Consider the following 12440-nt stretch of genomic DNA (forward strand, 5'->3'; position numbering starts at 1 on the left):
ATGAATCCTAAGCCATGTTTTTGCATTAGAAAAAGAACATGAATGTTTGTTTTTGACGTAGCGCCCCAAACTAGTATAAAATACTGTAGCCTTGTGTGAACGGCTCAGTGGTAAAGTTGTCGTTTTATGTTCTCGGGTAACAATATACGAAGTTTGTTTAGGGCACCAATTTTTTGGGCTACACTACGCTTATTATATAATTTGCATTATACTTTTTTCTCGCGTAATAAACAGACCTCCTACATTTATCCGCTGCAGTCCCGCTAACCGACACCTAGAGCAATTCGAAGCTGAATACAGTGTGCATAGCCTCACCCTTGTATCATCTCGTGTCTCGCTCACATGCAAATACACTCAAACCTCGTTATAACATAACAGGATATAAGGAAATAATGGATATAACAAAGTAACTGAAATTCTCCTTGAAAGCTTTATTGAGAACCATGCATTCTAAACCTCATTTTAAGGAAGCAAAATTGACTGGTAAATGGATATAACCAACTAAATTAGTCTATCAAATAATTTATAAAAAAAAAATGACCACAGCGTATCAAGTATATCGTTTTTTGTGGAGTTTGATGCTTGTTCGGCGCGACTCTTTCAAAACTACCGCACCGACCTGACAGCCACTCCACGCGCAGCGGAGAGGGCCGTCCTCTTCACACAGCCAGCAAAGAGGATTGAAGAAGTGCTCAGCGGGTCACATGACCAAGAAGCGGCACAGCAGTGCAAGGCGATTTCCCTCTCCGTGCCTTAAAGACAACAGCAACGACTAAGTCTCCGCTGCTACCCTCGGCACCAAGAAAAGAGGACTCTCCGCAACAGCTTTCTTTTTTTTTTCCTCTCTCTCAGCGCATGGCCTTGAAAGAAGGGTCTCTATGTGCAGAGACAGAAAAGGGAGAAGTGTGGCACAGGCGCGTCGCAGATCAGCATTTGAGAGAGAGCAAACAATCTGCCACGGTCTTTTCTTTTCTTTTCTTCTTTTCCTTCTTCGCGCGCAGCATTGAGAGGTGCTGCCGCGGGATTGGGCATGGTGCTGAGAGCATTTTCGGAGCGTGGTATATTCGAATTAACCGTCGCAAGTGCTTGTGCGTTCGAATTACAGGGCGTTATCGTCCATTGGAATACACATAACTTTGACGGGACCACAGCGTGAGTTCGAATTAACGGGAAGTTTGAATTAATGAGGTTCGACTGTGTTTATTTTCCGCCGCACGCGTGGTCGCATAGCGGTACATCGGGTCGCGAAGCGGTTTCCTTCATTGCATGCTTATAGGTGTGCGCCCATCTGAGCATACATTGCCACTAACTGTTATAATCGATATAACGAAATAATGATTATAACGAAATAATTCTGGCTCCCCTTCAACTTGTAGGTTGTAGGGTTGTAGGTTGTAGGTTGTAGTGTAGGTTTAAATAAATTAATATGCTACAATGTTCTTATTGCAAATGTCTCAATGGATATGACACAATATAAAAGAGAACGCACAATGATGCCAAGGAAGAGGTAAGGTATGTATAAGTGTAATGTAAATGAGAAGAAAGAAGAGTGGATGAAAAGGTAACTGGGAGCTAAAGCCTCAACTATCGATTGGCAATACTTTCTGATCATGCTAAAGAGATGTTGCAGGGTCTCTTAAGTGGTGCCAAAATGATACGACAGGTACAGTGTTGTTTTTCATTTTGGATTGTGCATGGGCCCTGTGTTTCTACCAGCAGCAAGTTATATTTTCGTTTGCTTTTCTTTCTTCACATTGACATTACAATTAATACTACGATATTTACTCGCGTAATGAACGCACTCACATAATAAATGCACCCCAACTTCAGTCGTCAAAATTTAGATTTTTTTTCCTCACGTTATAAACACACCCCCTACATTTATCCGCTGCAGTCCCGCTAACCGACACCTGGAGCCTCTTTCTTCTATCTCTTTCGTTTTTTTATTATCATGCTGACCCCCATCGTCCACATATTGTTTTTCTTTCTATTTGTGCACGGCACTACCCTCCAGTTTTTTTCATCTCTGCGCCACAGCGGGGTTCAGGAACAGTACGAGTGTAAAGACGTCGCAGCTGATAAGCACACAGCGAGTGAAGGTCACCAGCCTGCCTGTGCCAACCGACAATCGCTTTCTGCAAATGCTAAACATTTAGGCCCAACAATGTGCAACAACGAGAAGGACGGCGACAGGATTTGTTGCAAAAAGTCATTCGTTGCTAAGGTTTCTGGAAAACCAGAAAAAAATTGCTTGTCGCTCAGATGAGATCGTGATGATTTCCGCAATGTGGTAGCACCCCCAATACTTTCTTCGCTTGTTCTTCATGTATACAAGAACTTCTCATGTAGAAGCGAGGCGGTGGTTGTATTTTGTCGTTAATCTTGTTATCGACCATTTTGCTTTGATGCTTTGAGGGTAGGTTCCTGCAATGTTGGTTGCTTGCTACATTGTCAAGGTTATCGTCGCGGTCATCGTGGGAGGTCGCCGCGAAGTTGGCAAAGTGCGTCGTAGCACAAACTTCTGGCCACCCCTCAAGATCACTGTAGATACCACAGTAGAGGTTAAACGACTGTGAGAAAAGATAGCCGCGAAATGCTTTTATGGCATGCGCGGGTGATGCGGGGACAACTTGCAGAAGATGGCGCCTTCAACTACTGAAGATGAGTAAAACGCAACAAAGAAGCTATTTCAAAACAGTGTACGCGTATGTCAATTGCAAAGGCTAAATGATCTAACTTACTTTTTTTTTTGCATTTCTTGCTCACCCCAAAAAAGCTTTTAAAAAATTTACCTCTCATTATAAACGCATCCCCAGAATTGCTCTGATTTTACGAGAAAAAAATGTGTTGATTACACGAGTAAATATGGTACTACTGTCTATTATACTTGCCTTAGTATCATTGTTTTCTAGGCCTCATTAATATTGCGCTTAACAAAAAAAAAACAATGAGCCTTTATAAATTTGCACTTCTTTTCTATCATTCTATCAGACGCATTTTAGAAATGACCCAGTTTTGTTGTGCACACTGTGCCTGATAGTGCGGAGTTGTTTTCTTTGTTGAGCAGGAGCCACCAGCAGGCTGGCCAGGGTTCGCCAGAGGCCAGTGGGGAGGCGGTGCGCATCTATGTGCCCTACCACGGGGCGGAGGATGCGGATGCTGTCGCAGACAAGGACTCGTCCAGTGTAGCGGCAGCAGTGGCCAACGGCGACGTCACGCCCACCAACCAGGACCCCAACAAGATCACCATCCACGTTGACCTCCACCACTACTGTACGTCAACGACACCCACGGCAGGACCAACCGATGTGCACTGTGACAGCGGCGACACCACAACCCTGCAGCACACAGGCAATTCGACCTTTCACCAGGTCGCCACCACTGATCTCTAATGGCAACATGGTGAGATTAACTAAAAACTAGCATTGTGTAAACCTTGGTGGGGCATTTGCGCGAGCCGGCGTTTAGTGTGTGGTGACACCATGGACTCTAGCTAACAAGGGGGTTAACACACTCTTTTGGCCTCGATTTACGTTGACGAACCCCAGGAGAAATCAGCAGTCACTTTTTCCTGTCTTCTTCTCTGCCTACATATACCTCTTTCTTTGTTACTTTTGATCTTTCCTGTCTTCTCACTTCTTTTACTTTATTTCTCGGAGGCAAGTGTTAACCTGGCATAAATATCTAGCCTTGAGTAGAAGTATTGGGTATAGCAGCCATGTACAGCTGGCGCTTCCATTTTCTTTGTGTCTCATAGTGTCCTCTCGTTGGGCTCGGAGGTGGGTGGCTTGCTAGGCTGCCGAATAAACAGCATATATCATGGGATCCCCTGAACCCAACCGAACAGATCGCTTATCTAAGAAGTAGTGCACCGGTGCAATCTTTTAACAGCTTTCTACAAAGGACAACTTCCCCAAATTTCACATTATTCATTGCGAGAGTAAAGAAAAGAAAGCTAGAACCATGCTACCCTTTCTTGTACCGAAATGTCTCATGGAAAACATTCGCACGGGCTACAAAGCCACCAAGATGGCTAGTGGTGACCTCCTGCTTGAACTTGGAGACCATTTACAGTACCAGAGGCTACAGAACCTGGCAGCGGTCAGTAATGAGCCCATCACCATCACACCATACAAAACACTGAACAACGTAAAGGGTGTCGTGTCAAAGGTCCATTTAATATCCTCCTGTCCTGTGATTTGTCCTGTGAAGGACTCCTGACAGGCTGGAAAGAAGGCAACGTAATCCAGGTGCAGCGCATAACCATAAGGTGAAATAAAAACAAAGAAATTCCTATGAAACACATACTTTCGGACCAACAACTCTCTTGGCTGAAACAGTTACAGGTTACCTCGAACTGTACGTACCTGCACGAAATGTGGCACCTCAGGACACTCTGCCGACAATGAATGTAATTCCAAATTTCACTGCGCCAACTTTGCTGGAGACCACCTGACGTATTCCAGGTTTTGTGTGGCCTGGAAGACAGAAAATGAAGTTATAACCACCAAGATCAAACTCAACATCACCTTTGATGAAGCAAAGCAGTGCGTTTCCCCGCATTTTGCAGGGAACACATCTGACTGAAGTGGTGCGAAGGGGGTCAGCACCACAACGGTTTTTGACGATTGCCCGGACCTCGCATGACGTGCTGAGGCAAACGCCAGTGGCGCCCCTGGGAAGAGCAGCCTTGGTTGCTCTACTTTTCATTAGCTCGGCCACACCGAAGGCCCCTGTGAACCCTGGCCGCATCCAGGGCAGCGAACAAGTGAAAGAGGTCCTCTCAATCTCTGGCCTTGTCCATCGTAAAGCTTTGTCTATCGTAACGAAGCCTACCTTATGTACATGACCGTCTGGTCCTTCTCCGGAGGCAATAAACACCACTCGTATACTAGGGCCAAAGGTGCGACGAGAGCCTCAAAAAAAAAATAAGACAAAAAAGACAAAATGCTCCAAAAAAGACAAAACGCTAAAAACAGGGCCTCCCAAAGGCTCTGCGAAATAAGTTGCTTTTTCTCTTTTCGTCAACGCAGAACACATTCAAGATGGACAACTAAAGAGACTCCTACACAATCTCGACAATTTACCGAAATTCTTTGGCAACTTTTGCCCCAATGTTCTGTGTGCAAAGGAGACACATCTAAAATTAAAACACACAAATTTCTTCCATCAGTATATTGCTTTTGTAAAGACTGTCGCAATCATCTCTCATCATCCGGTGGTGTTGCAATTTTACTCTATAGAACTGTAGCATGTTGGCACATTATGCTCCAAATTAGGCAGCAATCGTTTGAGCTATAATTTCAAGCAAACTCATTACAATCTGCTCAGTATACATACCCCCACATTACCAGCTATATGAACTCCAATATTTTATCGATGAGTGGCCAGAGCCCTACCTTTTTCTTGGCTATTTCAATGCTCACAGCAGCCTGTGGGGCAACTTTGGCATTGGCGCCCAAAGCTGGCTCATCGAGAATTTTATCTTTTTCACGGGCACATGGCTTCTAAACAAGAAAGAACCAATGTCTTTTAGCCTTGCAAAGGACACACATTCTTTCATCTATGTTAGTGTTATCTCTTCATCTATTTCACTTTATTTCTGTCTATCTTAGTGTCATCCCTTCATCTATTTTACTTTATTTCGACTGGGAAAATGTTAAAAACATTTATGGAAGTGACCACTTCCCAATACTGCTCAAAACACAAAAACAAAATGAATCTTTGTCCCAGGCTCCTCGGTGGAAGCTTGACAAAGCCAACTGGGAGGGTTTTCACAGCCTAAGATCTCCTGGGCAGACCTGTCTTGTTTTAATATCAACTCTTCTGTGGAGTATTTTACTGATTTTATTGTCAAAAAATTCATATCTGAGACCAGTGCCACCATTTAATGTAGTGCTTCCTGGTGGAATGACAACTGCCACAAAGCTCGGAAGAAACAAAATAATGCGTGGGGGCTCCTGCATGATTTTCCCACAGGGGAAAACCTCACCAATTTTAAACATATCACATCACAAGGACGAAGGACATGCCAGCAGCCTAGAAGGGACAGCTGGCAGAGGTTCATATCGAGTGTGAACTTTTATTAAGATGAAGCTTGTGTCTGAAAGAGCATCATAAGAGGTCAACCAACATATTCAGTACCATTAGTAGAGACTTGAGGATTTTCCAACAACCGCATTATAAGCGGTCTTTCATCTTGGGGGACTGCACAATAAGCGATATGTGTAAATGCGAGGGTTCTATGAAAAGGTAAACGGGAGTTCAAAAAGAGTGCATTTTAAGTGGTCCTGCACCATAAGCGGTAATGTTATAAGTGGCCTACATTGTACTTTTCTTTGCATCATTGTCTCTTAGTTCTCAATTACAATATCAACCAAAAAGTATAATATTCTGCGTACGTTTTGTGTACAAAAGCAGGTTCAGTTTCTCCTGATGGGTTTGTTAAACATTTTTTGGTGACCATGTTGACATCACCATCAAAAAGTGCACAGCTCTTAACCACCATCTTATTAAGTTGTGCTTAGATAATGCAGTTACAGTAGAACTTGGTTTATAGATTTTCGCAATAAAGTGCTGGAAAAATCGGTAAGAGTGAACATAATGCAGCACTGAAGACGTCCGAGAAATATATCTACACAGCATAGTGTCAACATGAGACCGCTGTTACGTGTCGAAATTTGCTCACTTAACCCATCCGTATCAGCCTGTTTAATATATTGTAATTACAGTGCAGTCCACTTATAACGATATCGAGAAAACCTAAAAATATGATCGTTATAACCGGTGATCGTTATATCTGGACTGCCGCCAAAAAATCGTCGCCGGACGTACCTTTTGTAGCTCCAGGCTTCATTTTGCTATTTTCACCAATTAATAAATATTGTAGATAGTAGGATGTCAAAAACAAGACTTTATTTCTTACTCCGAAGAACGCATCACGGATTCGCTGAGGAAGAGAGACTGACCGACGGCGGGGTGGGAGCAGTGGGAGGAAGAAAGCACAGCCAGAGGTACACAGCCGGAATGCCAACGAGGCCCCGCCCGATGCCGCCGCGCCGCTTTGCTTTTCGCTTTTTTTACTTTCTCTCTCTTTCCCGCTTTCGTTCGGCAAGCTACGAGTAGCTTGCCGGCTTGCCGTTGTAGAAGGCGAGGAGCCGCGGAGCGCGGCGCTTTGCTTTTCGCATTTTTTTTTTTTAATTCTCTCAGCCTCTCCGCGGTCGACGCGCGGCGAGGCGCAAAACGTGACACAGCTGGCGCCATCTGTAGCGCGTCGCGCCAACTCGCGATGCTCTCCTCGGCTTTTTGAACGGCCGGGACGCGCTGCCGGCGCTGTGCTGCAGTGGCGGCAGATACGTACTCGCCTACGCTAACTTTTCGTCTTGTCTCGGCATAGTTCGTTTCAGAGGAACTTATCAATCTAAATGTTACGATTATTCTGAATGAAACATGCCGTCCACGGCAAACTTTTCATCGTTGTATCCGATATGCGGTGGATAACATATCGTTATATATGGTTTTTTTCCCCATAGCCCCAATGCATAAAATGAGACTGTTAAGTCGACCCATCGTTATAACCGATATATCGTTATATGTGGTATCGTTATAAGTGGACTGCACTGTATAAAAAAAAATGTGTGGCACGTAATATGCACAGTTGACCTTGAAGTGAAGGTTTGCTGTAGTGTATTTCTTCTGAATAGATGATTTATGGACATTGGTGCCCCTGCTGCTGTGAAATCCATCAGGTGAATCTATTTCTGAAAAATATTGTAATTTTGTGGGTTGACCCTAAAGTGACAAAAATATTGGTCGCGTTGTTACATACACATACATACACATACATTCATGAGTTACAGTAAGATCAATTCTACAAAAAGCTTTACAACTTAAAAAAAAAAAAAAAGATGTGTTGCAGTAAAAAGAGTTCACAGTAGCACAAATGTAAATGCACAAAATGACGTCAAATGGAAACACGTACAGCGGCTGAAAAGTCCTCTTTGATTTAGTGAGCATCGCCTCACCGTGCGTGCTTTTGAAATTATGTTCATTCATCAACATCTGAGTGTCAACGTGCAAGTTAGTATGATGGGCTTACATCCAATTAATCAGATTGCTCTGCTGCATGCGAGTTGAGCAGCGATTTCAAGGGATCACTGCTCGACCAAAGAAACCAGCGCGCAGTTCTATAGCATAAGCAAAGTGTGTGAGTGAGTGCACAGAAGAAAACTGTGTGGTTGTGTGCCTGTCTGGAAAGCAAAGCGAGTGAAAAAGTTAAAAATTAAGAATCCTTTGTCTTATCACCAACAAGATGGGACATATTGTAAGATATTAAGCGTAACCTTGACTCTTGCAAATCCTCACACAAACACTCACACATTCACTCAAGTAACACACACGGCACTCGGCACTCACTACCAACTATTTATTGCTCTTAAATGACCCTTTATATGTGTTAAAAAAAAATAAGCGAAGGCAAAAATAAACAGAGCTGTGCATGTGGAAAGCATTTAACGCGCGAAGTATATACTGCCACCACACAATGAGAAACAAGAAAAAAAAAAAGGAATTACGAAAAGCAGATAAGCCAGCTCTAATCACTTAATTCTTGCCTTTTGAAAAGATTTTTCCTGTTGATGTAACACCAAGGATGACTCGCTGAGACAGCTATCCTTATTTGTTTCAATAATGTATGCTTCCAACAGCAGACGTGCACATAAATTCAAGCTTCTTTCAAGAACCTTGTAGTAGTAAAGCATTTAAAAGAAAAAAACACCACACCTGCGCGGTAGGCACAGCACCGTCACAACGAAAGCTGGAAGAGCGGCCTTTCAGAGCCTTTTCTAAACACTCATTGGGTAACTACTGCAAGCACACTTGCTTGGTACCCACTAAGGCATTAATAGTAAACTTTTGGGTAGTAGGCTGGCATTTGCTATGCTATTTTTCGTCATTCTTCTGAGAAGCGTGGTATTCGCTAAACAATTGCAAAGAATTTTGTGCCAATTGCCCAGGCAGTCACTGCCGACGATGAGGAATTATGGCTGAAGTTGGTATGCACCACAGTTAATAGGGAAACAAGAACAAGCTTTTGTAATGGGTTGGAGCATTGGACAGCCCACTTGTTATGCTAATTGCATTGTGCAACTAGTTATTTTTTTTGCTGTTTTAAAATGCTTTATAAGTCGTATTAACGCGATTGCTGTCCCGACATCAAACCTGCCTAAGGCAAGTTTGATAACAAGTCACAAGCATTGGTATAGCTCAGTGGTACAATACTGGGCTGGCACCCAGCGGACCTGGGTTCGAGCCGCACTATGCCATTGGTGCTAGGTCATGCCTGCCTAAGGGAAGTTTGACAACAAGTTACCAGCACCGGCGTAACTCAGTGGTAGAATTTTAACCTGCACCCAGCAGACCCGGGTTCAAGCCCTACTGTGTCATTGGTGCGAGGTTTTTTTTTTCTAATTTTGCGCGATGTGGTTACGGACACTGGTGGCGGTGGCGGCAGACAACATGCAACTGCGCGTGACCCAAAAAGTGATCTCATAACTGCTTTCACTGTAAAAACGGGAGACATGAGTGCTAGAAAGAGAAGGTTCTACGCATTCCCTCAGTGTGGCAGCACGTGCCAAGCAAGATTAAGAGGTGCACTTTGTACAAATTCACTGAGGACGTACATGTGCACTATTGGCCCATAAGCTTTAGTGGTGTGTTTATGGCACCAGACACACAGCTTTCCATGTTACCACAAAAGCCACTCCACCTCTTCATGTTTTTCCACCTATATGCTTTTTGTCATTGCTAACAGCTTTATTAGTGCCACGTGTAATCTTCATGATTCAGCATGTTGTGTATGGGTTGCTATCCTCAGGAAGAACTTATCTCGACAGTAGTGTACATCTTGCGCATCTTGTAAGTGGCTGTAAAGTCGGGCAGTGACACTGATTTGCATAAACATCCAAATTGGTGACTGCTCTCTGGTTCCGCACTGTGTCCTTAAAAACATTTGGCAGGGTTGTTTCGTTTTTGCTACCTGTGTGTAAATATCGGCCCATTTCTTTTTGTTCTCAGGTTGCACTAAAACAGGTCAGATGATGGTTTGGTGCCTACATGGAATGTGCCCACGCAAATGGACTTGAGGGCCGTCAATCAAAGGAGCGAGTAGGCTAAATGGATTGACAGAAGTATCGGTCGTCTTGGGACAAAGGCGCACGATGGAGTGCTGCCGATTGTTCCATCCTTTGTGAAACTGCTCCTCTGGCTGCCTCCCCAGGGAAAAAATATTCTCCCATCACAAACGTGCCGTGGTTGCAACGTGCAAGCCACAAATGGCAACTTTGTGTTAATCTGTGAACGTCATCCTTTGTGGTTGCAGACAGTATGCTCAAAGCCAGTGGTGTTTGCACACGCTTTGTGTTACACACAAAATGCCACCTAATTGATGAACGTTGGTTGTATGTGACAGTGGTTGCTAAACAGGTGGGTTAGCTTGCACTCAAATTATGTGTATAAGTGACATTTTGAACATTCAAATCTGTTACCGCATTTGCATCCGTCAGCATGTTTTGAACTTGCTCATTTTAGCTTGAATAAATAGAAAATAGCAGCAGCAACGACATCTCATAAAATCCAATTTTTGTGAAATGTGACTGACAGTTTTAACTCGATGATATGAAGCATCTTGTCCCGTACTGCGTAAACTGTTTGGCGCTTTCCAGGTATTCGGAAAAAATTTTTATTTAGTATTAGAGCGAGAAGTAATCACCTGATATTTAACTGAATACTACTAATACACAATGTTTGTGTGGGAAGGACTCAACTTTACCTGATGGCTTTTCTGGTTACTCAACTTTTGGCACAATCGTGGAAGCAGCTAATTTGTTTATGCAGAGAAGCATTCTTCGAGGACATGTGCCACTTATTGGCAAAGCCATGCAGGCTAGACAAGTATGTACTTAACAACTTAAGTCTGTTGCTAGATCTCTCGTTAGTTTCCTGGGGACCTTTGTAGTGTGTGCACCAACCAGCAGCTAAGTCGTTGGTTAGAAAATATCTCGTTACTTCTTGGCTTACGTGTGGACATAGCTGAACCGGCACTTAATTATTGGTTTGGTAGGTTTTACACAGGTTACCTTACAGCTTGCCCTGTGGTCACTCGGGCTGTCCACTCTTAGTCATCTCTGTGTTTGGGCTTTGTACTCACAGAAAGGCAAAATTCAGGCCGAAACGTAAAGCAGGGACAATCGTCTGTTGTGAAGAGTTGTGCAACATTTACACATTGCTTGCAAGCATGACTGTGTATGCATGGCCTTTGGTCACTTTTTATTTCTTGCATAGAAAGTGAGCATCACATCTCTCTCCCACATTTTGAACCTAATTGTTTGTTGCTGTGTTGATTATAAACCTCAATATTGATCACGTGAGGCCTGAATTTGTTGCTCTTCTCGCAAGCAACCAGTGAAATGCATTACTGTTGCCACATTACTGTGCATGCATTAAACGGTCTAAGTGCACTCGTGCTTCTTTTATTTGTGGATGTTTTTCAAATGGCGAGAGTACTCTGAGCTCTACATCTCCGCATAGTCTACTCACAGCCTACTCGACTTGCTTGGATGTAGAGCCTTTTGAGAACAATTGTTGCGTGAGATTGCATGACTTTTTGAGGGTCCTTTGCTTTATTTTGTCCTAACTTCGCTGCTCCTAGAGAAAATCCAGTGCCAAATTAGCCTTTCTGGGAAATGCATGCAAGTGTGTGCCTTTTTTTTTCTTTTTTGATCCACTAACTTATGTAGGCATCTGTGGCTGTGTTATAGGAATTGTTGCTTGTGAAAGCTGTATAACTCTCTTTTGTTGTAGTGTAATCTGTAATGAAGAGTTTCTCAATGTTATAACGGACAGTGCCCGAGTGGGTTTAATATTGTGAACTCAATAGCAGGCCAAGCTTTACGTGGTAAACAGCGTGCAATTGTTTTGTGCTGTCTTATAAAATAGCATAGGAGCCAACTAGCATAATCTATCTTGCTAAGTATGCAAGTACTGCCCTAACATCATATTCTCTGAGGTTCATTTTCCACACTTGCGGCAAGCATATGCTGTGAAGAACTTTTCCAGTTTTGTAGGAGTGAAGCTCCTGACTCTGCTGTCGCCCTGATTGCCGTTGAAGCTCCCCACTGCATGACCACTCCACCCCAACGTTTCTAGAACCAGGTCAGTTTAGCAGCTCCCCATATACGCTTGATCTATGAAGGGGAATAGTATGGCTGATACAAGAACTAGGGACTCTGTAGTTCCATCTTGCATTGTGTCTCGTGCATTCACGAATCACACACCAAGTACAGAGAAACGGGCAACGCGTCGCAAGCAGCTACTCCTCCCTCGTCTCTGCTCGCTGCGGCATGTGTGTCGCCTCCGCGTTTACACATCAGGTGCGTGTGTCA

The 12440-nt window shown here is 43.6% G+C and overlaps 1 protein-coding gene across 3 annotated transcripts in view; it reads left to right on the forward strand.

The window, feature by feature from the left end:
• LOC119166692 (USP6 N-terminal-like protein) overlaps positions 1-10252 on the forward strand; it is a 138150-nt gene extending 127898 nt beyond the window's left edge. For 2 of the 3 annotated variants that reach the window (XM_075882405.1, XM_037418013.2), the window contains 2 exons: positions 3068-3402; positions 10075-10252. In XM_075882405.1, coding sequence (XP_075738520.1) covers positions 3068-3392 — 325 coding nt within the window. In that variant the 3' untranslated portion in view covers positions 3393-3402; positions 10075-10252. Of the gene's footprint in view, positions 1-3067; positions 3403-10074 lie in introns of those variants that run through there. The other variant, XM_075882406.1, reaches the window with a different exon arrangement.
• Positions 10253-12440: the final 2188 nt, after the last annotated feature.

Source organism: Rhipicephalus microplus, unplaced genomic scaffold (genome assembly GCF_043290135.1).
Source record: "Rhipicephalus microplus isolate Deutch F79 unplaced genomic scaffold, USDA_Rmic scaffold_12, whole genome shotgun sequence".
Taxonomy (NCBI): Eukaryota; Metazoa; Arthropoda; class Arachnida; order Ixodida; family Ixodidae; genus Rhipicephalus; species Rhipicephalus microplus.